Here is a 25,073-nt window from a genome sequence, read left to right as displayed (position 1 = left end):
ATGGAATCAATTCCACAAGAAAACTACTAAATTAGACTCCAAAATCTGAAATCGACTCAAACCCGTCCCCCAAGCCCACGTCTCGAAATATGACAAAAGTCACAAAACCCAAAAGCCCATTCACTCAGGAGTCTAACCATACTAATTTCATCAAAATACGACATTATTTGCCCCTCTAAATCCCAAAAACTCACTCTCCAATCCTCAAGCCCTAACCTCCCAAATTTCACCTCAAAAGCTCACCAACTAGGTGTAAAATCAGTGGGGAAACACCATTATTGAACATAGATGAGCATAAGGAACTCACCTCAGTGATTGCTCTGAAATCTCTCTCAAAAATCCCTAAAATCCGAGCTCAAAGATGTGCAAATGGGGAAAAATCCCGAAGTGTTCAATTTATACTTTCTGCCCAGCAAAATCGCATTTGCGGTACCATTTACGCTTCTGCGACGCCGCACCTGCAGAAATTCCATCGCAAGTGCGGATCCCACTTACTCTCCCAAAATCTGCATTTGCGGTCAAATACTCGCACCAACGAGTGCACACCTGGGGGCCCAGCCCGCTTCTGCGATCCTTTCTTCTCAGGCCCTTTTTCCGTATCTGCGCTCCACTTCTGCATCTGCTATTCCGCAGATGCGCTCCTAATCTCGCACATGCACTTCCAGTCCACCTCATCCTTGCCCGCATTTGCAAGCTCCTCTTCGCTTCTGCAGGGCCGCACCTGGGGGATCCCCACCGCAGGTGCAAAAATACCGAACCGGCAGCTTCAGCTACACTTCTTCAACTCCAAACAATCCGATAACCACCCAAAATCACCCGAGGCCCTCGGGATCACAACCAAACATACCGACACGTCCCATAACATCATACGAACTTAGTCGAACCTTCGAATTACTCAAAACAACATCAAGACACCAAATTACACTTGGATTCAAGCCTAAGAACTTCTAAACTTCCGAATTCCACAAACGATGTCGAAACCCACCAAACTGCATCCGAATGACCTCAAATTTTGCTCACAAGTCAAAAATGACACAACAGACCTACTCCAACTTCCGGAATTCCATTCCGACCCCGATATCAAAATTTCCACTGCCGACCAAAATCGCCAAAATTCTAACTTTCGCCAATTCAAGCCTAGTTCTACCACAGACCTCCAAATCACATTCCGGACGCGCTCATAAGTCCAAAATCACCTAACTGAGCTAACGGAACCATCAAAATTTGAATCCAAGGTCGTTTACACATAAGTCAACATCCGATCAACTCTTTCAACTTAAACCTTCTCATAAGAGACTAAGTGTCTCAATTCACTCCAAAATCACTCCGGACCCGAACCAACTAACCCGGTAGGCCAAAATACAACTATAGAACACAAAAGAAGCAGAAAAAGGGGGAACGGGGCGACAACTCTTGAAATTACCTGCCGGATCGTTACAACCTGACTCCTTGAAGATGATGATGGATAGGATAGATACATATGACAAGATCTCAGGACAACATGTAAATAAATCCAAATCTGGGTTTTATGTTGACTTCAAGGATGATGATACATGGATCAATTAAATCAAGCAGATCAGTGGATTCAACCACTGCCAATTCCCAATGCAATACCTTGGTTGTCCTATGTACATAGGAAGGAAAGAAGTTATTTATTTCAATAATATGGTGGCTAATATTGTAAAAGGATTCAAGGATGGCATGGTAAACTACTATCTTATGGAGGCAAAGTTGTTCTTATTAAATCAGTCCTGTAGGCTATTCTTCTCCATACTCTATCGGTTTTCCAGCATCCCAATACAAAAAATACCAAATTGAAAAGATCATCACTAATTTTTTCTGGGGTATGGATGGTAACAGAAACAAAAAGCATTGGATCGCTCGGAAGGATCTTTTCTTCCCAGTTGAGAAAGGGGGTGCTGGATTCAGATCTCTTACAGATACATGTAATGCCTTCTCTGCTAAGATGTGGTGGAAATTCAAAACTCAAAAATATCTCCTCAAGGACTTTTTGGAAGCTAAGTACTGTAGAAGGTTTCATCCGGTGGCAAAAAAAAAGAGCTTATAACTAGTCTCATACTTGAAGAAGAATGATGGATATTAAAGACAAGGTGGAACCTTGTATATCCTAGTGATGGATTTTCAATGTCTTTGCCTTATGTTTTGATGATCTAACAAACTTACTGTCAAGAACCAGATAGGGAACCTGACATACTTGGTACACATGGCAAATGAACGGATTCCAGCCTGAACTCCAGCTAATGTGAACTGCTGCAAGTGTAGAGAATAGAGAAATAAAACAGGGACCTGATCCCTTGTGTTCCCCTGACAGCAGTACGAAAGTCAACAATACAGCTGGAAAGCAACTACAGAAAGTAACTGCCTGCAACTATACACGCTGCAGTGCAGCAGTCACTTCCTATTGGGAAGAGGCATGTACCAACCAAGAATTGACATCATCCTTGGGATGTCTTTGGTAGTATAATAACATGGTGAAAAGCAACAAGACACTTACTTGAGCATTTAGTGATATTCTCTCAAGCATTGAAGATCTGATCCAGCATTGAAGTCACAAGTATGTCAAGAACAAGAAGACAACTCCACTAAGGATCAATTCCACAATGAGTCTATGTGTGTCCTTAGTTGAGTTGTAATCTTGTTGTTTGTTCTTCATTATAAATCCTATATTGCTTTCTTAGAAGCTTTATTTTAGGAAACTCAAAATCATAAACCTTCTGAGTTTGTGTTGTGACTAGAGTTAGTCATAAGTTAAAGTCTTCGTAATTAATGAGTGACAAAGTGGCTTGTGGTAAGTTTATCACAAGTTAGAATAGTTGAAGTCTTTGTAACAGAGTCATTACAAAGTGGCTTGTAATAGTGTGTTTACAAGTTAGTGAAGTTGAAAGCCTACAAGTGTAGGTCGTGGTTTTTGTCCCCTTGAGTTGGGAATTTTCCACGTAAAAATCTCGTGTCTCATTTACATACTGTTTTAGTAGTTAACACTAAGGGAACTGATATAGGACCAGGTACTCTATCGTTTGGTGGACTCACATAAACTAACAATTGGTATCAAAGCAGGTTCTTTCTAAAAGGTTAACACCTAGAAAGGATCTCAATGGCTGCTCCGCCTAACTTTGAGGAAGGACAATCAACCTACAGACCTCCTAGATTCAATGGTCAGTACTACGAATGGTGGAAGACTCGCATGCATGATTTTATAATGGCAGAAGACTCCGAGCTGTGGTACGTCATTTGTGATGGTCCACATGTTCCTATGCAGAAGGTTGGAGAAGCTGGAATAATGGTGCCTAAAACCAGAAAAGAATACAGTGACATCGACAGAAAAGTTGTTGAAAAGAATTTTCGTGCCAAGAAGATCTTGGTATGCGGTAAAGGACCTGATGAGTACAATAGAATCTCAGCCTGTCAATCTGCCAAGGAAATATGGGAAGCATTGCAAACGGCACATGAAGGAACCACCACTACTAGAAAGTGGAGCTATGGCAACGCTTTTTATTGCCACGGTTCTATAACCGTTGCTATAGATGGTCTGTTGCAACGGTTTCAACCGTTGCGTAAGGTAATTGGTACTATCGGCACAGTTTAACCCCTAAACCGTTGCAGTAGTCTAAAAACCGTTACAGTAGATTTTCTATGAAAACTGTTTTGGACAACCGTAGCAAGAAGCTTATCTATGGTAATAGTTTTTGCAATTTTAATGTACGGCAACGGTTACTAATTTCCTCTAAAATTTCCCCCAAATTTTGGACGTCCCGCTAAATTTATAGACCCCACTTCTATATTAAATATAAAATATATTTAATATTTAATAAAATAATAAAACCTAATAATATACCTATACACACGGAGATTACGAGAACAAATACCATCTCTTCCAAAAAGTTCCGACCTCTCTCTCCCAAAAACCTTCGCCGGAGATTACGAGGAAGACAAACCACCATCGGCGGCACAGGTAAGTTGCATTTTTCATTACGATTCCAACCTGTATTCTACCATTCTTGTTTATTTTCTTTAAAATCTTAGTCATCCCTTCTGTTTAACCACATCCCTGTACCTCCCATTACGCGCAAACGCAGTAATTAAAGAAGTATATGCATAAACATCGATATCAAAACCATCTTTATGAAAATTATGAAGCAATGATGATGCCACTGAAATCCTACCCTCTTTCCCAAGAATGCTTATAACCACAGCAATAACAGACCCATTTAACAAAACCCTAGAATCGGGTCGATTTCGAACCCATTCAAACAATTGTGTGCTGAATTTGTTTTAATTTTTTGTTGTCGATTTAATTGACGGTTATTCTGGTTTTTGGGCTTTCCTTGCACTCCCTTGCTTTTTCGTTTTATTATTACTTCTTATGCTATTTTTGCAATTTGTAGCGTGGTGGATTATTTTTTCAATTGATTTTCTGTGTTTCTGAGAGCTTCCTCAACAATCTTCTCGTTTTCCTTCTTTGTTCCTTGATTTTCAGGAAAAGAAAAACCTTTTACTAATGCCTACTGATGCTGTCGAGATTTTGATCAGTCAAGATTGGAGAGGTAGGTTGTATATCCATTTTAGCCTGTCATATTTTCTTTTAGGTGTAGTTCAGAAGGAGGAAACTGTTATTCATATAAAATATTTTATAATGGAAAACATGTGTGGTAATTGTACAAGGGCGAAGGATAGGGTATAGGAGATATTTTTAGGTATTAAAACTTGAAAATACTCTCTAACTGTTGATTGAACCAAGTATTAGTTAGCATTTTGTAAAGGAAAATGTCTCTGTGCATAAATGACTTTCTTAAAGAAAAGAAATTCCAAACACTAGAACATGATTTTATTACAAAAATATTTCTCTATACAAAATAATTTTGTGAAGACTGATGAGATACAAGATCTAAGCTAGTCTCCTAGACCTATTAAGTTATTCGCTTTCAGTCCTTTAGGCATAATGGAGATAAAAAAATGTGAAAAGAGGAAAAGAAAAAATTGTACACCTTTTTATGGACCACAGTTTTATCGTACTAATAATCTTATTATAGCTCTTTTGAAACTGTTAAACTAAACTAGTAACCACAATATAATGAGAGAATGCAGTAAAAACTAGCTGCATCTGACTGTTCGTTAGTGGTTTGTGTACCACATTCGAGTACGTTTCTGCAAAAGAACAAAAACAAAAAGCACTTGTAGTAGTGTTTTGCATTTCATTTAGATAGGCTAAATATTTGATTCTTTGTGGGGTTCATGTTTTCCTTATCAGTTACAATAGTATTCAGAGGCAGAACTACATGTGTTGAAGGGGCGGAGCAGGTATGTATAATTCCTCCATCTCTATCTTTAGTTTTTCAAAATAAAGACATTCTCGCGAAAGATAGTTTGCTTAAAACAGGTTCAATTTTCTCTAGTGTGAAAGCTGATGAAAATATCAAGAATGAATGAAATTTTCTACTAATTGACTTTTGAAGTTATAGAATCTAATGCTAGTACTCTTTTTTAACTCTTAATAGTATACTTAAGAAATCAAATGGTTTCTCTTCTCCACTGTTGACTGATGCGAAGAACTTTTTTGGTACCATCTGAAGGTTATCCATTTTTCTACCAGATGCATCTGCAAAATCAGACCACCTCATCAAGAAAGAACAGGGAAACGAGAGATAAAGAATCATCTATATCCTAATATGACGTAATGCATGGGTAATCTTTTCTCTCTTTTTATTAACAATCTTCATATCACTAAGATAAACCATACTTGATTGAGAAACCTTTAGCTTCTTCTTAAGTATATCATGTCAAAGAGACAAGAACATTCTAATAACTGAATAGGTGACATGCCAAACCATCCTGCTACCTCTTCATTTCAATCTTGTTTTGTGCAGATTGGTATCCTATTTTTCAATATACGGATAAGTATCCTGTTTGACAGTTCTCTTTCCTATTTTCCTCTTCGGATATTTGAATCTTTGGTAGTTTTCCATGAAAGCTGAAGTGTTCTACATTAAATAAGTATTTACAATTCCAATCTACTAAAGTTCTCTAAAAGACTAGTTGTATCTGGTAGTAAGTGTAATGTATCAACCTTCTGTTTGTTGAGCTGCTGCCACCAGTGCAAGGGTGGTGGAGTCTGCAACATTTGCAAAAGCAAATACCATAAGTTGTACATTATTTCCTGCTACGAACGTAAAAATGAACTCTGCTCCGTTTGGTTCTGTAGCTCTCTTTCCCTAAATCAGATCAACATAACATTAGTAACAACTTGAGGAGAAAAAATTATTTGAATTGTATATTAGATTTCATATATGATGAGTTCATAATTGTAATTACCATGTCCATGGTTTTGAGAAAAGCTTTAGTGGCATTTTCAGCAGACCAACAACCCATTTTCTGTTTCTTTGTAATTTTCTGAAATCTACATTCTGCTTGGGTTAGTTTGGTAAGGCATCTACATTCTTGCTGATAGTTTCCTGTTTCTTCCTGTTTAAAAACCTAATATTGTCCTGTTTATTCCTGTTTAACAACCCATTTTCTGTTTCTTGCAACTTAACAACAGAACTGCAACAACTAAAAGTTGAAATCTAGGCTGTTTCTGATCAGTTTCCTGCAACAATTTTGGCAGCAAATCTGCACCGGTGAGCTCTCAAGTTAGCTGTGTTTTGGTTTATGTGTTCCTCTGTTATTTGATAACCTATATTGTGTTTGCTTTTTCAGAATCTGAAAAATATTTGAATAGACATGAATCAAGAAGGATGCTCAAGCAAAAATAAGAAAATATCCAACAGTATTCCAGCTGGATCACTTGCATCTTTGCGAAATCACCGTCTGAACCCAGATTTGCAACTTGATCCTGAAATGTTAAGGTTCAGTGCACGTTCACCTGTACAAGCTTCCTCTGCACAACAAACTGTTGTTCAACTAAATAGTCGACCATGTGCTGGTAGTAACAATCAAGGTCAGTACGTACCAACAATTATATATCTTCTTCTATTTCTTCCTCTCCTCCTTCCTTGCTTGGGATTTTGCTTTGGTTCAAGGTAGAGTGGATATGGTAATATCTTTTTTTCTTCCTATTGATGTGCCTATTTCGGTATTATTTGTATCCAACTGAGAATCAATGGTTGAGGTTGTAGTTGTGGTTGGGACTTGGTACTTATGTGTCAAACTTGGTTGTCTTGTTTGGGGTTCCTGCTTTTTCGGGCATTCTACATTGCTAAGAAGTAGCTCTAAGGCTCATTCTTGTAGCAATTTTGGATTAGTGTTGCATTATATGTTTAGAATTAGATAGTGATATAGATATGTGAATGAGTTTGCTGAGGACTTCACTGACTTGATTAGAATGCTTTTAATTGTATAAAAGTGTTTAGTGAGTTATACAATGTACCAACTAAAATGTAGAAAATATAAATAATGATAAATCTGCAATTTTCACACTAATATGAATCATTTAAGGTTCTCCTTAAAGTCAAGACTGGTATTCTCTTATTGGATAGGAAGCTGGATGCAACAATCCTCCATCAACACAAGGTTGTGAATAGAGGAAAACAACTTACAGTTTCTCCATCTGTAACTGTAACTGCCCCAATAGCCTGCCTCCCTATAAGACCTGTCTCAACCGTTATCTATAAAAATGCAATAAACTGATTCAGAAGATAGATAGCTCAATAGCTCAGGAAGCTTAATGTATTATTTTCAAGTTGGATCGATCAAGAAAATAGATATCCATTTATTTTAACACTTGGTCAATTGCCCACCAAGTCAACCTACAAATGGAACAGAAGAAACATTACTTATTATTGTCATATTTAGCTTCACGAGAACCAAACTAGGAAGTAAAATTTAACTATCTTCCTCTAGGGCCAAACGAATTAAAAAAACAAGTAAAATAATGCACATGGAAAACAGTAGTGACGCATTTAGAGAAGATGCAAAATGGTCAAGTTCTGGATAGATGCAAAATGCTTCAGCTGTTGATTCAACCTCTGCCTTGGTGAAGTCTAGGATTTGGTGGATATAAAGTATCCATAACTAACAAACACAAGGCCTGCCCAACAAGTGTCATAAATTTTTGCAGAACCATCCAATTTTAATGTTAATCCACTAATCTTCCTTCCTTTTATCCCTCGTATTCTCCTGTAGTTTTGAATATCATTTTGATGACATTTTCATGTGCATCTTGCCAGTATTTTGTCTCGGTTGCCCTGCAATATTGGGTCAAATCTCATTTTCATTGGGGAGTTGTTCCTTTCTCTAGCATCTGTTATGGGACACTCATCCTTTTGCTAATCTTTTCTCCATCTATTCATACTAAACCAACAATACTAGGATCATGTCATTCAACAAACAAACCTTTGGCTGGTACTGTATATTTGAGAACTAATAAATTTGGTTAAACTAGAAGGCATTACCTTTAAAGCCAAAGAGTTTGAATCTTTATGCACAGTTGATTTTCTTTTTCCAGAAGGTAAGATTTGGGTTCGTCCGCCTGTTGTTGGCCTTGATGTCATGCGCCACCCTCGTGATCCCTCCATAATTTTGGTTCTATTGAATTTGTAAGTTGCTTCTTCTATTGTCTAACTATTAATAACTTTATTTATCCTCTTTTGTAGGTGAAGAAGATCAAGAAGATGATGAAGAAGATCAACTTGAGATAGAATTTTGAATTGTTATAGATGAATGTTTTAGGAATCTTTTGTTATCAATATTTTTGGAACTTACTTACTCTCTTGAAATGTACTAAACTTATGCACTTGGGTAGAACATTTGCTTTATGGATAATTTTATATTATTATTAATAGTCTCATTTTATGATGTGTGTGTGTGTGTCTATATATATATATATATATATATATATATATTGTAACATGTGCTATATTTTGGTTTTAACTGAATTGACACAATAGCCTTCCAGAACCGTTGTAATAGGACACAAATAACGTTCCAGTCGACAATATAAACCGTTGCAATAGGTCCTATAAAATGTTCCAAATTGATCTATAAACCGTTGCAAAAACAAATATAACCGTTGCGGTAGCTTAAAAAAACCGTTGCTATATCTATAAATAACCGTAACAATAGCTTACATAAGTATTGCTTTAAATAATATGGTAACGGTTAAGAACCGTTGTATAAACAATATAGTAACGGTTTAAACCGTTCCAATTGAAAAAAATAAACGTTCTAATAGAGAAGGGAAAAACCGTTGCGATAGGCGTATCTATAGGTACGACGATGCAAACCGTTGCAAGAACCGTTCCAATAGACCTTTGGGCATGGGGGCTGATGTAACGGGTTGTAAACCGTTCCAACATACCTATGGTAACGGTTTAACAGTCTGTGGGAATAGTTTTCTAACCGTTACAGTAGACCAATTTTTCAGTAGTGCACTCAGGTTAAACAATTCAAGATTGACATGCTCACCACCGAGTATGAGCTCTTCAAAATAAAAGATGATGAGTCTATACAATATTTGCACACTAGATTCACATCTATCATAAATGAGCTTCATTCACTTGGAGAAATCATTCCCACAAACAGGCTTGTTAGGAAAGTTCTTAGCGTTTTACCTAGCTCTTGGGAGAGTAAGGTGAATGCTATCACTGAAGCTAAGGATTTGCAAACTCTAACCATGGATGAGCTGATTGGAAATATGAAGACATACGAGATGAAAAGAAAGAAAGACAGTGAAAGAAGAGAGCCAAAGAAGGAGAAGAACCTGGTGCTCAAGGGTGAAAACAGTGACTCAAGTGAAGAAGATAGTGATATGGCCTATCTTACTAAAAGGTTTCAAAAGATGGTTCGAAGAAATGGTGGTATACCAAAAAGGGGCAGTTCAAGTAAGCCAAGGAACTATGATCTGTGTCACAAGTGTGGAAAGCCAGGGAATTTCATCAAGGACTGTCCATTTCTAAAACAAGAGCATTACAAAAACAACACTGACAAAGGAGCAAAAAGAAACCCAGTCCCTGACAAACGATTCAGTCGAAAAAGTGCAGCTGACAATGTTGTGAAGCAAGCCCTAGCTGCATAGGAGATTCCTCCAGTGAATCAGAAAGGAAACCGGATTCAGGAAACAGCCCCATGATGGCAGTGGAAAATGAAGCAAAGGAATATGACTCACTGTTTGTACTGATGGCTCAGTCTGATGATGATGAAGAGGACGAAAATGATGAGGTAAATTTCAGGGATGTTCAGAAAAATCTGAAGTCTTACTCTTCTAAGAAATTAATGTCATTAGAAAATGTTCTAATTGATGCATATTATAGCCTTATTAATGATAATGATATCTGGACCATAGAGCTAGGAGATGCTGAATAATCTAGAGATGATCTGGTGGTCTGTGTAGTTGATTTAAATGAGACCATAGCCAATCTTGAAAAAGAAAAAGAAGCTCTAACTGAAAAAATAAATAGTGTAGAAAATGAGAGAGATTACTTGATGGTAGTGGTTGTTGACTTGAAGGAAACCATAGAAAGCTTTAGCAATCAAAAGCATACTCTAGAAGAGAAAATTGCAGCTACTGAGCAAGAGAGGGATGACTTTTTGGTGATAATCACTGACCTTGATGAAACTATTGAGGGACTCAAATCAGAACTTAGGCATGCAAGTATTGAGAAAGGGAAAGAAGTAGCTAGTGAGACACACATCAAGCTTGAAAAGGAATTAAATGATGTTAAAACTAGTCTATGTGGAGAACTGGAGAAAAATAGGCAACTTCAAGCTGAATTGGAGAAAGTACAAATTGACCTTGAAAAATCTCTTAAGTGGACCTGGTCCTCAAAAGCCGTCATTGCCATGTACCTCAACAATAGTGGAAACAGGCAGGGAATCGGGTTCCAAAAGGAGAAAACTCGTTACAACCCTCACAGCAAGTACGTCACTATTCCCGATAACTGGCTTTGTACCCACTGTGGGAACAATAGGCACTTCAAAGAAAATTGCCAGGCCAGGGTTAAATTCGTTCAGAAAAACAAAGTGTTTGCTGAAAAAGTGACTACTAGAAGGGGGACCAGGTACCACTCGCAAAAATTGCATATCGCCTGCATGGACTAAGAAAGCTCTTATCCACCCTTTTCCTCACTACAAGGGACCCAAACTAGTTTGGGTTCCTAAATCTAACCCATAATTTATATGTGCAGGGAACAGTGAGAGGAAGCGGACTGCAATGGATCATGGACAGTGGATGCTCAAAGCACATGACTGGAAACACCATGGATTTTCTCTCACTGAAAGCCCTGCAAGGAAGGAATGTATCCTTTGGAAATGGAAAGAAGGGGTACATTCTTGGTGTCAAAAAGGTTGGAAAGTCTCTTTCACACTCAATTGAAAATGTGTACTATGTGGATGGCCTGAAGTATAGTCTCTTGAGTGTCTCTCAAATCTACGATAAAGGAAATAAAGTAGAGTTTGTGTCTAAGGTATGCACAGTTATAAATCTGGTAACAGATGAAGTGGTTCCCGTAGCCAAAAGAGACAAGAACATCTATGTTGCTGATTTTGAATCTCTGCAAGCTGGCGATATGAGCTGCTTGAAGGCAGTTGATAATGATGCGGAGCTTTGGAATAGAAGATTGGGGGCATGCAAAGTTCTCACTTCTGAATAAATTGATAAAAAAGGACCTGGTCCATGGTCTTCCAAATTCAAAGTTCAAAGAACACGGAGTGTGTGATGTATGTACTAGAGGAAAACATGTGAAATCATCCTTTAAGCCCAAGAAGGATGTCAGCACATCAAAACCACTCGAACTCCTTCATATGGATTTGTATGGTCCTATGAGAATACCAAGCATGGTGAAAAGAAGTATATCTTTGTGATTGTGGACGACTATTCAAGATTCAATTGGACATTGTTTCTTAGGACAAAAGATGAGACTTTCGAGGTATTTGTGGCCTTTGTCAAGAAAATCCAAGTGAAGATGGAATTGAAAGTAGCCTGCATCAGATCTGACCATGGAACAGAATTTGACAACGCAAAATTTGATGAGTTTGAAATGAAAATGGGGTTACTCACAACTTCTCAGCTCCAAGGACTCCACAGCAAAATGGTGCTGTTGAAATAAAGAACAGAACTCTGGATGACATGGCACAAACAATGCTCATTGTCAGTGGAATAGCAAAAATTTCTGGGCAGAGGCAATAAACACTGCGTGCTACTTGGTGAACATGCGCATGATCCGGTCCCTCCTGAACAAAACTCCTTATGAGTTACTCAATGGTAGAAAACCAAAGATAACTCATTCGAGAACCCTTAGATGCAAATGCTATGTTCTCAACAATAGGAAGGACAAGCTTGGGAAGTTTGATGCAAAAAGTGATGAAGGAATCTTTCTGGGATATTCCTCACAAAGCAAAGCTTACAAGGTCTACACCAAAAGGACATAATGTTTGAAAGAAAGTGTCAATGTGTTGTTCAACGAGACACCCTCTTCTAATAAGGAAGGAAATAGTGATGATCAAGACAATGAACCACTTTTGGTTCCTGGGGAAATATCTGATGCTTCTAATGGCAAGGCTGACATGATGAGCCAAATGAGGGAAGCAGGTGAAGAAAATACGACACCCTCTCCCACTCCTCAAGACGAACCTGGTATTCCAATCACTACGACTGAGGCTGAAGAAAGAGTTGGAGATGCAGTCCAAGGCACTCCACAAGTAGCAGAACAAGGAGTGCAGGGAAATCCTTCCAATTTGCCCAGTTCCTCTACCAATCAAACTTCAGTCCCAAGTTAGAAACACAAAAGCTCCCATCCACTTGATAATAAAATCACCCCCTTGATTCTGGAGTTCAGACAAGATCAAAAGCCAGAAATTCCCTAGTCTTCTCTGCATTTCTATCCCAGATAGAACCCAAAAATATCAAGGAAGCCTTGAAGGATGCTGACTGGATTACATCAATGCAAGAGGAACTGCATCAATTTGATAGAAACAAGGTTATCTGGTGGACAAGAAGAGCACATCTGGAATGGCTTATTTTCTTGGGTCATGCTTAATCTCATGGGGTACAAGGAAACAAAACCTAGTGGCTCTCTCAACAGCTAAAGCAGACGCTCTTAACATGGCAAAGAACCCGGTCCAGCACAAGAGAACCAAACACATTGATGCCAGACACCATTGTCTCAGAGATAATGTGGAAAATGGACTTATTTGTATGAGATTTTGCTGCACAGAAGATCAAATTGCAGACATCTTCACAAAAGCTTTGAGCAGGGAACACTTTGAGAGAAATAGGATGGCACTTGGGTTAATTAAACCTACGTGAGAACCTGGTTCTGCGCACATGACCATAAAAGTCTCATTCAGGTAAAATTGGCTAAAGTATTTTCTGACTAGGCCTAACTCACATCTATACCATTGCAGGTAAACACGCATGACGATCATAGAAGCTAAAGGTACAGTGTTGAACTGCGAAAGAGAGCTGCAAAAACCTTTTACAAAAACATGTCAGGAACCAGGTTCCTGTACCACAGGTTAGTAGTAATGTGTTTTTCGCATGCTTTTTCAAAATATAAAAGGGCAACAAAATTAATTCAACTGCCACATCATTCGACTTTTCAGAGTCTACATATCACGTCTTATCTTTCAAATCCTTTCACCTCCTCTGCACGTTACGTATTCCCACAAACCTACCGCCGTTTCAAAATCCTTCAAAACCCGTTCCTCTCCCCTCCCATTATTAGCCCTTCTTCCCATAAGACCCCCTCTCTCTCACAGTAGTTATGAACCTTCATCTCCTCTGTATCTCTGTAATCCCCTCTTCCCTTCTCTCTCACTCAAATTTCTCTACCAAATCTTCCTACAATGGCAAACGAACAGTCTCTTCCTTCTCCTGCCATCAACACCACTCCCACTTATCCATCTTCCTTAACGTCACCCCTAGAAACCTACTCTTCCACTATCCCCAATACTACTGCACCCACACCGATTTCCTCCTCATCTCTTATTGCCTTTCCTTCTTCGTTAAACTCTGTCTCCCTTCCATGTGTTGAAAACCCCATTTCTCCCCCATCTTCTGATCTCACCAAAGAACGCTTAGAAAGTGTTACCCCTCAGGTGTCAGAGGTCTCTGAGGATGATCCTGATCAGTACTTGAACTCCTCCATTTTAGACTTAGTGGCTCCCACGGAGTCACCAGAAAAGGAAGCAGCACACAATGTCATGGCTATCGCTGCTGAGAGTCTTCTAAATGAAGGAGCCTCCCTTTTGTCTGAGTCTCAGGGGGAAGAAACTCCATTCCTAGGGGATGAAAGAACTTTGGTACTCTTCGAGTCTCCAGTCCATGAAACGGTCACAGAAAAACCTGTTGGAGAACCTGATTCTCTTCCAGTTGAAACAAACCAGGAACCTCTTATTTATCCTAAGCCCTTGGAATCAATTCCACCTAGTGAGGTCCCTGTTGACGAAGATGATATGGTTCTCAGCGCGCGATTTAAGATACGCAAACCAGTAGTGACTCCTGAATCCTCTTCCAAGCGACCCACTACCAGGTTGCAGCAGAAAAAGGCTTTCGAGTCTGCCTTGGAGAAAAGTAAGAGGAGTATCAAGAAAAAGAAGAAGAGGTTGATGAAACAGGGGGAATTTGTGACTGACAAAAGCATTCTAGTGGTTGAGGTTGATGAAGATGCTGTAGAGGAACCTAGTTCCTTAGTGAAATGATCTACAAAAATCCAGAAGTCTGTGGTTGGAGCTTCCGATGAAGCTATTGAAAATCAAAGTGGAACATCTGTGAAGGGTAGCAGTAAGTCTAAGAAGGTTGTAGTTGAGCAAGCTGTGTCTGAAGGAGATACCGTGGGGGTTGCAAGCCGGAAAGGGAAGTTTGTTGAAGGGTCTAGAAAACGAAAACGGGAAACTGTGGGGGAGAAGACCATACACAGTGACAGTGATCTTTGGCACGCGAGATTGAGAACTCAGAAAGTCTTGTGGGGTCGTATGTTTGACCCGGCAATCTCAGAGATGGCAGGTATGAGGCAAGTTCTGGAGATGGTGGAATTTCAACAATAGGATCATTTGTTTCAAGAGGATGTGCCTAAGGTGTATGAAGATGCGGTACAAAACTTCTACGCATCTCTCTTCACTGTTGAGGGGGATCACATTTGTTTGCTAGTAAATGGAATAGACATTGTGCTTGACGCTTCAGCTTTGGGGAAAGTTCTCCAAGTTCCATATGAAGGGATGTCCTCAATCAGGGGTGCCTGTGGAGCTAACTTTAGGAGAGCTATTATGAAAGAGCAAGCTATTCAGCAGGGGGAACGGGTGCATAAGAAGGCACTACTTCCTGAGTATCAGCTTCTCTTTGAGCTGGTCAATAATGTGCTCTTACCTCGTGCTAAGAGACGGTCTATCGCTTCAAAGTCTGATCTGGTCTTAATGGAGGCTTTTGATAAGTTTGCCCCGATCAATCTGCCAGCAATCATGATAGAACACATGCAAATGGTGGCAAACTTTAAAGGTAGTAATCACGGGCTTCCATATGGCTTTCTCCTCACTCGAGTGTTTCAGTTCTACAAGGTTCCTTTGGCCAATCCCAAAGTGGGCACCCGCAAGCAAACCTTCTCCAAAACCACTCTGGAAGAGTGTGAGTATGTTGAAAAGGTTGGTGGAAGCACCTCAACCATTTCTCAGCTGATCAATGCTCAAAATGCTGCTACCGAAGAGATCAGGAAGTTGAGGGCTCAGAATGCCATACTGGAAACTCAGCTTAGTCAAGCTGCTAGGGCACCTGGTTCTATTAATTCTTCCCATGAAGAAGTTGCCCTCTTGACCAAGGAAAATGCTGAGTTTCACGCGAAATTACTTGAAGAGCAGTTGTCTACAAATGCCCGTATGGACCTGGTTCTCAAAACCCTTGCTGCCTCCTTCTCCAAGTCTCCCTCTTCTAGTGCCCCTCAGAAACCTCTCAATGACCAGTTGTCTTATGATATAATGTTTTGTGGGTGTTGTTTTCTTTATGTTTTTTTTTGTGATGGTATGTTGGATTTCACCATTGCTGCTCCTGTTTAATCAGTCCATTTTCTTATCAATGAAACAACTCTTCTTTTGCTTGTACAATGCTGTTTTCCTTTTGTTTCTCTTTTCTGTCATGTTGTGTGCACATATGTGGCATGAGTTAGCTATGTTAGACTTCTTTATGCTGTTTTCCTGTTTGTGTATTTTTAATGATGCCAAAAGGGGGAAGTATAATTGAAATTGAAACACTGATTAACACTGATTAGGGGGAAGCATAAAGTCAGGGGAACTTGTGAAGTTCCTGTTACCTCATCTAGTTATTTCTGCTCTAAATATATGTTATCAATGTCTAAGTTTTTCATCATCAAAAAGGGGGAAATTGATGAGTTTTCAATGTCTTTGCCTTATGTTTTGATGATCTAACAAACTTACTGTCAAGAACAAGATAGGGAACCTGACACACTTGGTACACATTGCAAATAAACGGATTCCAGCCTGAACTCCAACTAATGTGAACTGCTGCAAGTGTAGAGAATAGAGAAACAAGATAGGGACCTGATCCCTTGTGTTCCCCTGACAGCAGTACGAAAGTCAACTATACAGCTGGAAAGCAACTGCAGAAAGTAACTGCCTGTAACTGTACACGCTGCAGTGCAGCAGTCACTTCCCATTGGGAAGAGGCATGTACCAACCAAGAATTGACATCATCCTTGGGATGTCTTTGGTAGTATAATAACATGGTGAAAAGCAACAAGACACTCACTTGAGCATTTAGTGATATTCTCTCAAGCATTGAAGATCTGATCCAGCATTGAAGTCACAAGTGTGTCAAGAACAAGAAGACAACTCCACTAAGGATCAGTTCCACAATGAGTCTATGTGTGTCCTTAGTTGAGTTGTAATCTTGTTGTTTGTTCTTCATTATAACTCCTATCTTGCTTTCTTAGAAGCTTTGTTTTAGAAAACTCAAAATCATAAACCTTCTGAGTTTGTGTTGTGACTAGAGTTAGGCATAAGTTAAAGTCTTTATAACTAGTGAATGACAAAGTGGCTTGTGGTAAGTGTATCACAAGTTAGAATAGTTGAAGTCTTTGTAATAGAGTCATTACAAAGTGGCGTGTAATAGTGTGTTTACAAGTTAGTTAAGTTGAAAGCCTACAAGTATAGGTCGTGATTTTTGTTCCCTTGAGTTGGGATTTTTCCACGTAAAAATCCCGTGTCTCATTTACCCACTGTTTTAGTAGTTAACACTAAGGGAACTGATATAGGACCAGGTACTCTGTAGTTTGGTGGACTCATATAAACTAACACCTGGAGTCTTGGAGAAGGAAAGCTATCCTTCTGGTGGGACTCATGGTCTGAGTTTGGGCCCTTAACTTACTTGGCTCAAAATAACAGAACTCCTAAAAGAAAGTGAGTTCTTTTTACATGATAACTAGAATGAAAGAAAATTGATGAAATTTCTTCCTCTTCATGTGGTCAAATCCATTACCATCCCATTCAATACCAATAATCAGGACAGACCAATATGGATATCGGATCCTTCTAGGAATTTTACGTGTAAGTCTGCCTGGCAAGCCCTGAGAACTAAGAAAGGAACTACTCTTTCTGGCAAGAGTATTTGGCAAAAGCGTCTCCCATTTAAAGTCTCCTTTTTTATGTTTAGAGTCCTCATGGATAAGGTGACAATAGACATTGCAGTTAAAAGATTTGGAGTTAACTTGCCCTCAATCTGTAATTGTTGCTCCACGAATCATTTTGAGGAGTCCACTGACCACCTTTTTAGTTATGGCCAGATTGCTAGCCTAGTATGGGCATTCTTTTGCAATTCCTGTGGTATCAGGGTAGTCCAGAGTCAGGTAAGGCATAGAGTGATGAAATGGTGGTTGACTAAGCCCAAGAATGATATTCACAAGACCTTTTTGCAATGCATGCCTACAATCATCTTTTGGTAGATATGGAAGAACCGATGCTCTACGAGGTTTGATGGCAAGAAGATGTCCCACGAGGTCATTATCCACCATGTGATCAATATGATCACTATGACCATTGAAACTAAATTTCTAGATGTGTGTCTCCCTACACTGTGGTGTGATTCATGTAATAGAATTGACATGGTATACCCTTCTATTCACTACCAGGTTGTTCTCTGGCATAAACCTCCACCAGATTGGGTAAAACTCAATGTCGATGGGTGTAGTAAAGGTAATCCAGGATCTGCTAGTGGTGGTAGTTATTAGAGATCACAATGGTGATTTAATTAGTGAATTCGCAGAATTCTATCGGGTATGTAGTAACAATATTGCTTAAGCGAAAGCCATGATGAGAGGTATCAAAATTGTGTACTACCAAAGGACTTACCAATGTGATTGTTCAATTTGATTCTATGATTATTCTCAATTTAATCAAGAGGATCAGTAAACTTCCCTGGAGACTTAATGACATAATAGGCCAGATTCATACCTTGGTCAAGAATGCTAATTTTATCTTTTGTCACACTTTGAGAGAGAGCAATAATTCTGCTGAAGGGCTGGCCAATTTGGGAGAAGAATCGAAGATAGATGCTATCTTCAATGAGGTTGTTTCCTTACTTTCCAATGTCAGAGCCTCATTGAAGTTACGAGATAGGATTCCTAACTTTAGTTAGACAGAAGAGAAACAAGTTTGTTATCAATGACATCACATAATCATAAGTTCCCTCTTTTCTCCTTTTTATACGAAATATCCTACGATGCTCAACCTAGCTGTGATCCAAACTAGACATTTTTGCACTCTTTTGTATCATAGGTTGAATGCATTCCTATTGCACACTGCTATGGAGGCCAAGGTCTATGTACTCCTCCGTGTAATTATGATTTTTGGTAAATATACAGGTTGGAGTCATGCCTTAACCCCTCCATCATAATGATGGAATTATAAATTTTAAAAAAAATTGCTAAGAGATCACAATTCAACATATAGTATACAGGTTCCAAGCAATACAGTCATACCCTCTCTATAACAACCTCGTTTGTTCTGATATTATTTGATTTTTATAGTAAATGGTTGTTATACACTGATAACAACATTTGGCGTTTAAATATTTTTTGGTTGTTATAGATAAAAATTATTCAAAAATCAATTATTTTTCCTTTTTTCATGTTACATATAAAAGATAAGAAAATTATTCAAATTTAAAATCTTAAAAGATATGCATATTTCACTAGTTAAATATTAAAGAAAACTAATATATTATTAATAAATTCATAACTAAAAGGTATAAAGATTTAAACTCCGAGGCAGACATTTTAATGCTACCTAAAGTATAATTTTGTTTTTCAAGATTGATAGAAGAACTGTGTAATTTTAGCTTGTTTCGTAGATTTCATTCTCTTACTAGCGATATAACACTTGAATTGGCAAATTTTCGTCAAAAAGTTATCCAATAGTTTTTCCTTGAATACAATTTAAGAGCTTAACAGTTAAATTTTCTATATAAATATTTTTTGGAATTTATCCAATGAAAAAGATATCATGTGCAATCTTAAAATCTTATATCTTACCCAAGATAGGAACTTTATTTAATGGAAAAGATTGTGTGCATATTTTTAGAATTATAATTAGTAATCTTAAAGATTCTATATGGTTGTATAGAGGGTAATTTTTCAACAAACGTTCTGTTGTAAATATGATTGTTGCTGTTATAGGTAAAAAGTTGTTATAGAGAGATAAAATATAATTTAAAAAATCGGTTCTGAAGAAAACTTGGCTTTTATAGTAAATGACTGTTATATAAGGATGATGTTATAAAGAAGTCTGACTGTATAATTTGGTTGGTAATATATTTAATTTAGTATGTTAGAATTGAAAAATTAGATGCTGGGTAATAACTTTGGGCCTAGTATATTTTGCTCTTTTGTATTTTTGTATTTATAGTTTGGGCCCAAATGTACAGATTAGAATTAGTGGGGTTAGTCCATTCATCTTTGTATTATTTCCGGGTCACTATAAATAGTGAAGCCCATGTATATGTAATAGACGGATTCTATTCATTTTTGGACATACAAAAATATCTGACTTTTTCCTCTCGAAGCTTCTACTGTCAACAGACATGGCGAAGAGCCCAGTTCATCGATGCTTCTACTTTTTCCTCTTTTCCTGCATGTTAACATGGTATCAGAGCCGAGATCCGTCTTAGTCTCGTGCTGAGGATTCGATTGATCTCACACTCGCTTTCTACACTTGATTTTATACACATTTCGTTCGTCCTTTCGATTTTTGAAGATTCGTGGTTTGGTGCTGTTTTTCGCTCGTTTTTTCTTCAAAATTGTGTTCAATCATCTTCTCCAGTGCATAAAAGCAGTGAATCTCATTTTCAGACGAATTCGAGGTCTTCGACTGAAATTAGGGTTTTGCTTATGTCGGATTCTAGGATGGCGGTTGATATTGAGGTGTTCTCCTGGTTGAAGGCTGTAACTCTTTCCGGTTGCGAAGGAGATTGGTAACACTAAGCTCATACTTCACCAATTCCTTGCATTTCTTCTTGCATGATCTAGTTTTTTTATATAGATTTGTTTTTGATTGTCAACCTGATAACATGACCAACGGTACTCCTGAGTCATCTTCAACTCCTGCTATTTCTCGCACTGTTTTCCATGAGGATGATTATACTCATCCATGTCACCCTCTCTATGTTCATCCATCAGATGTTTTGGGAACCTCGTTAGTCTCCACTCCGTTTGATGGAACAGGATATGGTAGTTGGAGGCGCAATATTCTTGTTGCACTCTCAATTAGGAACAAACTAGATTTTATAAATGGAAATTCCCAGAAATCCCTTTATGGATTGAGGCAAGCTTCTAGACAATGGTATGCAAAGTTGTCTCAAGCCTTATCCTCCAGAGGGTATATGCATTCTCTTAATGACTATTCTGTCTTCACTAAGGGTTCTGGGGATTCTTTGGTTATATTGGCTGTATATGTAGATGACATTATCCTCGCTGGATCTGATTTATCAGAAATTTCTGCCCTAAAAAACTTCATTCATGATCAGTTCAAGATCAAGGATTTGGGTCTCCTTAACTACTTTCTTGGTATTGAAGTTCACTATACTTCTTTCGGGGTTCTGCTGCACCAAAAGAAGTTTATTCATGATCTTTTGGATGAGTTTCACTCTCTTGAATGTACTCCTGTTACATGAATTGAATGTGAAATTGAAGGCCAAGGAAGGTGCACTTTTGCCTAAACCTGAAGAGTATAGGAGTCTCATAGGCAAGCTGAATTTTCTAACCCATACAAGGCCTGACCTCAGTTTTGCAGTACAGCATTTGAGCCAATTTATGCAGCATCCTTGCATACCACATATGAAGGCTGCTCTTCATCTTCTCAGATATCTCAAAGGTTCAGCTGAGTCTGGGATTTTTTTCAACAATGATCCTGCTATGTCTTTACAGGTATTCTGTGATAGTGACTGGGCCTCTTGCCCTGACAGTAGGAGATCAGTCACTGGGTTTTGTATCTTCCTTGGAGGTAGCTTGGTGGGTTGGAAATCCAAAAAGCAACCTGTGGTTTCCCTTTCCTCAGCTGAGGCTGAGTACAGAGCTATGAGTAAAGCAGTGGCTGAAGTTACTTGGCTGTCTCGGTTGTTATCTGATTTTGGTGTGCTCATTTCTTCTCCTGTCCCTGTATTTTGTGATAGCCAGGCTGCCCTTCACATTGCAAAAAATCCTATCTTCCATGAGAGGACAAAACATATAGAGCTGGATTGTCATTTTGTACGTGCCAAGCTTGGAGATGGGCTGATTTCTCTGGTTCACACTCCTAGTGCCTCTCAACCTGCTGATCTACTTACAAAAGCTCTACCTGGTCCTGCTCATCACTTACACACTCGCAAGTTGGGGGTTTTGTCACCCTCCAACTTGAGGGGGGCTGTTAGAATTGAAAAATTAGATGCTGGGTAAAACTTTGGGCCTAGTATTTTTTGCTCTTTTGTATTTTTGTATTTATAGTTTGGGCCCAAATGTACAGATTAGAATTAGTGGGGTTAGTCCATTCATCTTTGTATTCTTTCTGGGTCACTATAAATAGTGAAGCCCATGTATATGTAATAGACGGATTCTATTCATTTTTGGACATACAAAAATATCTGATTTTTTCCTCTCGGAGCTTCTACTGTCAACAGACATGGCGTAAAGCCCAGTTCATCGATGCGTCTACTTTTTCCTCTTTTCCTGCATGTTAACATAGTAATGCCAACTAAGTGGAATTAAAATTCAGTCGCAACTGATACCTATTTTTGCTTTTCCTCATTGGTACTACATATCTTATTGACATGAATCTTTCTCATTTGATTTAATAATTATATGTATTAGTATAGTCATAAGTATGAAATCTTGAGAATTTTTGTAAAATTAAAGTACCTATAATTGGTTTTAAATACAAATTGTTGAGCATTGAAGTGAGGCGGACGTCTTTTTAGAGCAATTAGGGGTGCCGCATGTAATTTCCAATTTCTGAATATTTAACTAACAACTGGGGTTTTGAATATTAAAGTACAACGATAGAGGTACAAATAATACAAAAATAAAATGGAGGGTAAATGTAGTTTACTTTCAATAGTAAAAGGGTAAATCTAGCCCTTTTCCATTTTAGATTTTAGGCTATATACTTATATAATTGTCTTGTATGACGCAATAAACCTCAATACTTCTCCTAGGTTTTTCCGGGGGCGGCTGAAGGGCCAAGCAAATAAAGCATTTGCTTTAGGCTCCAAGCTTTTGAGTGCCCCAAAATTTTTATGTAGTAATTTATAGCTTAATTTTATATTTTATTTCATTCTTTTGAAAGTTTTAAAGTATTGAAGTAAACAAAAAAAGCTGATTCATCTTGATATCAATTACTCCCTTCATCCCAATATATGTGACAGTGTTCGTATTTTGAGAGAAATGAATTATGTTTTGATCGTATTTATTTATATATCTTTTAAATATTGTAAATAATTAATTTTGTGACTTATAGTACTTTTATATAGTTTTCAGGTATGTAAGTTTTATTTTAAAAAATTTAAAGATTCTATATCTAAATGCACAGTCAAAATTAAGAAGTTTGGATCTCGAAAATAAAAAGTGTCACATAAATTGAGACACGGGGAATATTAAGTTATAACTTCTGGAATAAGATTTTATTGTTATAATATTTTATTATCTTTCAACATGATATCTTCTATATAGTATATTAATTTTTTGTTATACACTAGCTAGAATTTAGAGTATCAGCTAGAAAATATGAATTGATCAAAACTCAAAAAAGCAAATGAAATCAACTGAAACTTTGACATAATCTCATAAATATTAATAAACAAATTTGAATCCCAAAAAACAAGATAAACAAAAGTTTAAGGCCTCATTAATAATTTTGGCTTTAGGCCACTATTGTAGTTGAGCTGTCTCTGAGTTTTTTTACCATATAAATGTCACAAGCCAAATATAGATCCCTTTAAGGTGACCATAGAGGAAAATGGGGGTGGATGTAGCAATAATGGAGCTAACAAAAAAAGGGAGTGATGATGTCAAAGAGACAACTATTTTAAGAGTTACAGATTTCCTCAACATGGTAGGTATGCTTTTAAAACATTTGCTTGCATTTGTTTAATATAAAGGATTTCGTTTATTTAATTAGTTTTAAAACATTGATAAGCAAATGCATCTTTCGCCAAAGATACAGGGACAACATGACAAATATCTCAATATAAAATGACCATAAGTAGAATTCTACACTTGACAAATTTTGTTGCATTTTCCAATCAAACTTTCATTATTTATGCATTATTGTCAGGTTTTAATACGCAAAAATTGTACACAATATTAAATTTATCTTTCACGTTTTTCGTTAATGAACGTATTTGCAGTTATACTCGTCAACCAAACACCGAAACTAATCCAAAACTCATATTTTAAATATTCTGTGAGAAAAAAATGATTTATAAAAAATTCACATGTACAAACATCTTTACGTGTTACATTAAAATTTTGAAATCAAACCAATACAAATTCAAATGACCACTACTCCTTTGTTTTTAATTGGTACGACTTAACATAAGTATCTAGTAAACGTTTGTTATTCACATTAACATATTGCATGGAAATTTCAGTGATGTATGATGCAGTTGACATAGCATAAATGAATTAGATACGGCATTCAGGACTATATAAGTTCAAGACCTAACTAATCGCGTTCCCAACATAAAATCTTTAAATCTAAAGTAGCCATGCATTTAATGTTATAGCCTAATTGATGTGATAGTAAGAAAGAAGCAATTGAATTTGAGTTTTTGGCACCGTCATTCAAATCATGACCAGTAGATCACTAGGCTGTCCATAGTTGACATAATTATGGAAAGTCAAAGTTCATAAAGATGGATAGTGATGCTGTTATAGCTCAAAATTTATTGAATGTTTCATTTGAAAAACAAAAGGAAAGAGAAAAGTTCTTTTTTCTTTTCAGTTTGCTGTTTTTATATATTTAATCTAAGTTTAATCATCACACCTCCGTTACTTTTTCAGAGGCATCCGTTCCAAATAAACTACCCACCTCACAATGTCCCGCCTCCCCCCGAATGATCGGTGTGGCGGTTATACACTAAGGCCTCATTTGTATCTATTAAGATTAAGACGTCTTTATTTGGATACACATATGAATATTAAGATGTGCATTAAAATTTAGACATCTGAGTCTTAATATACATTTGAATATTAAGATGTTATATTAAGAACTGAATACTAAATAATTAATACTATTTATTTTCTCAGCATCTGAATGTATAATTTTTTTTTTGTAAATTAATATTATAGATTCAATATAAAATACTAATTAATCTAATGCTATATTAATAAAGTACTTTTTAAAATATATATGGTAATTTGTGGTGATAATGGCTGACCGTGGCGGTTGTGAGTGTCAACTGGGGTAGTGAATGGTGGTAGTGTTGGCTGATGGTGGTGGTTGTAGATAGTAGTTAGAGGTGAAGGCAGATAGAAGTAGTTGTTAACAATAGTGGTTGATGGAGGTGGTGCCTAGTAACGGTGATTAGTGATATATAGTGGTGGCTGATGGTGGTAATGGTCAATAGTAATTGATGGTTGTTGTGGTAATGG

The 25,073-nt window shown here is 37.6% G+C and overlaps 1 protein-coding gene and 1 long non-coding RNA gene across 4 annotated transcripts; one reads left to right on the top strand and one right to left on the bottom strand.

The window, feature by feature from the left end:
- Positions 5,337–7,290, bottom strand: LOC109224949. Of its 3 annotated transcripts, none has more exons than XM_019389524.1 (4): positions 6,968–7,290; positions 6,331–6,895; positions 6,086–6,230; positions 5,337–5,617 (listed from the first exon to the last, which is right to left on the bottom strand). In XM_019389524.1, exons 2-4 carry the CDS (start codon positions 6,385–6,387, stop codon positions 5,490–5,492), a joined length of 330 nt encoding a protein of 109 aa, XP_019245069.1. In that variant the 5' UTR covers positions 6,388–6,895; positions 6,968–7,290; the 3' UTR covers positions 5,337–5,489. The 3 variants fall into 3 exon arrangements, with proteins under 3 accessions (XP_019245069.1, XP_019245070.1, XP_019245068.1); XM_019389525.1 differs by having other exon boundaries at positions 6,331–6,850; XM_019389523.1 differs by lacking the exon at positions 6,968–7,290 and having other exon boundaries at positions 6,331–6,954.
- On the top strand, positions 8,175–8,791 carry LOC109224950. Its single transcript, XR_002067788.1, has 2 exons — positions 8,175–8,464; positions 8,610–8,791. It is a non-coding gene; the product is annotated as an uncharacterized LOC109224950 (long non-coding RNA).

The sequence above is a fragment of the Nicotiana attenuata genome, chromosome 4 (genome assembly GCF_001879085.1).
Source record: "Nicotiana attenuata strain UT chromosome 4, NIATTr2, whole genome shotgun sequence".
Taxonomy (NCBI): Eukaryota; Viridiplantae; Streptophyta; class Magnoliopsida; order Solanales; family Solanaceae; genus Nicotiana; species Nicotiana attenuata.
This window is presented reverse-complemented; position numbering and strand designations above follow the sequence as displayed.

Coding starts and splice junctions, on each gene's coding strand:
- LOC109224949 (XM_019389524.1), bottom strand. CDS start 6,387: ATGGGTTGTTGGTCTGCTGAAAATGCCACTAAAGCTTTTCTCAAAACC. Junction 6,231..6,330: donor TTCTCAAAACCATGGACATG/GTAATTACAATT, acceptor GATCTGATTTAG/GGAAAGAGAGCTACAGAACC. Junction 5,618..6,085: donor AGCAGCTCAACAAACAGAAG/GTTGATACATTA, acceptor CTGATTTTGCAG/ATGCATCTGGTAGAAAAATG.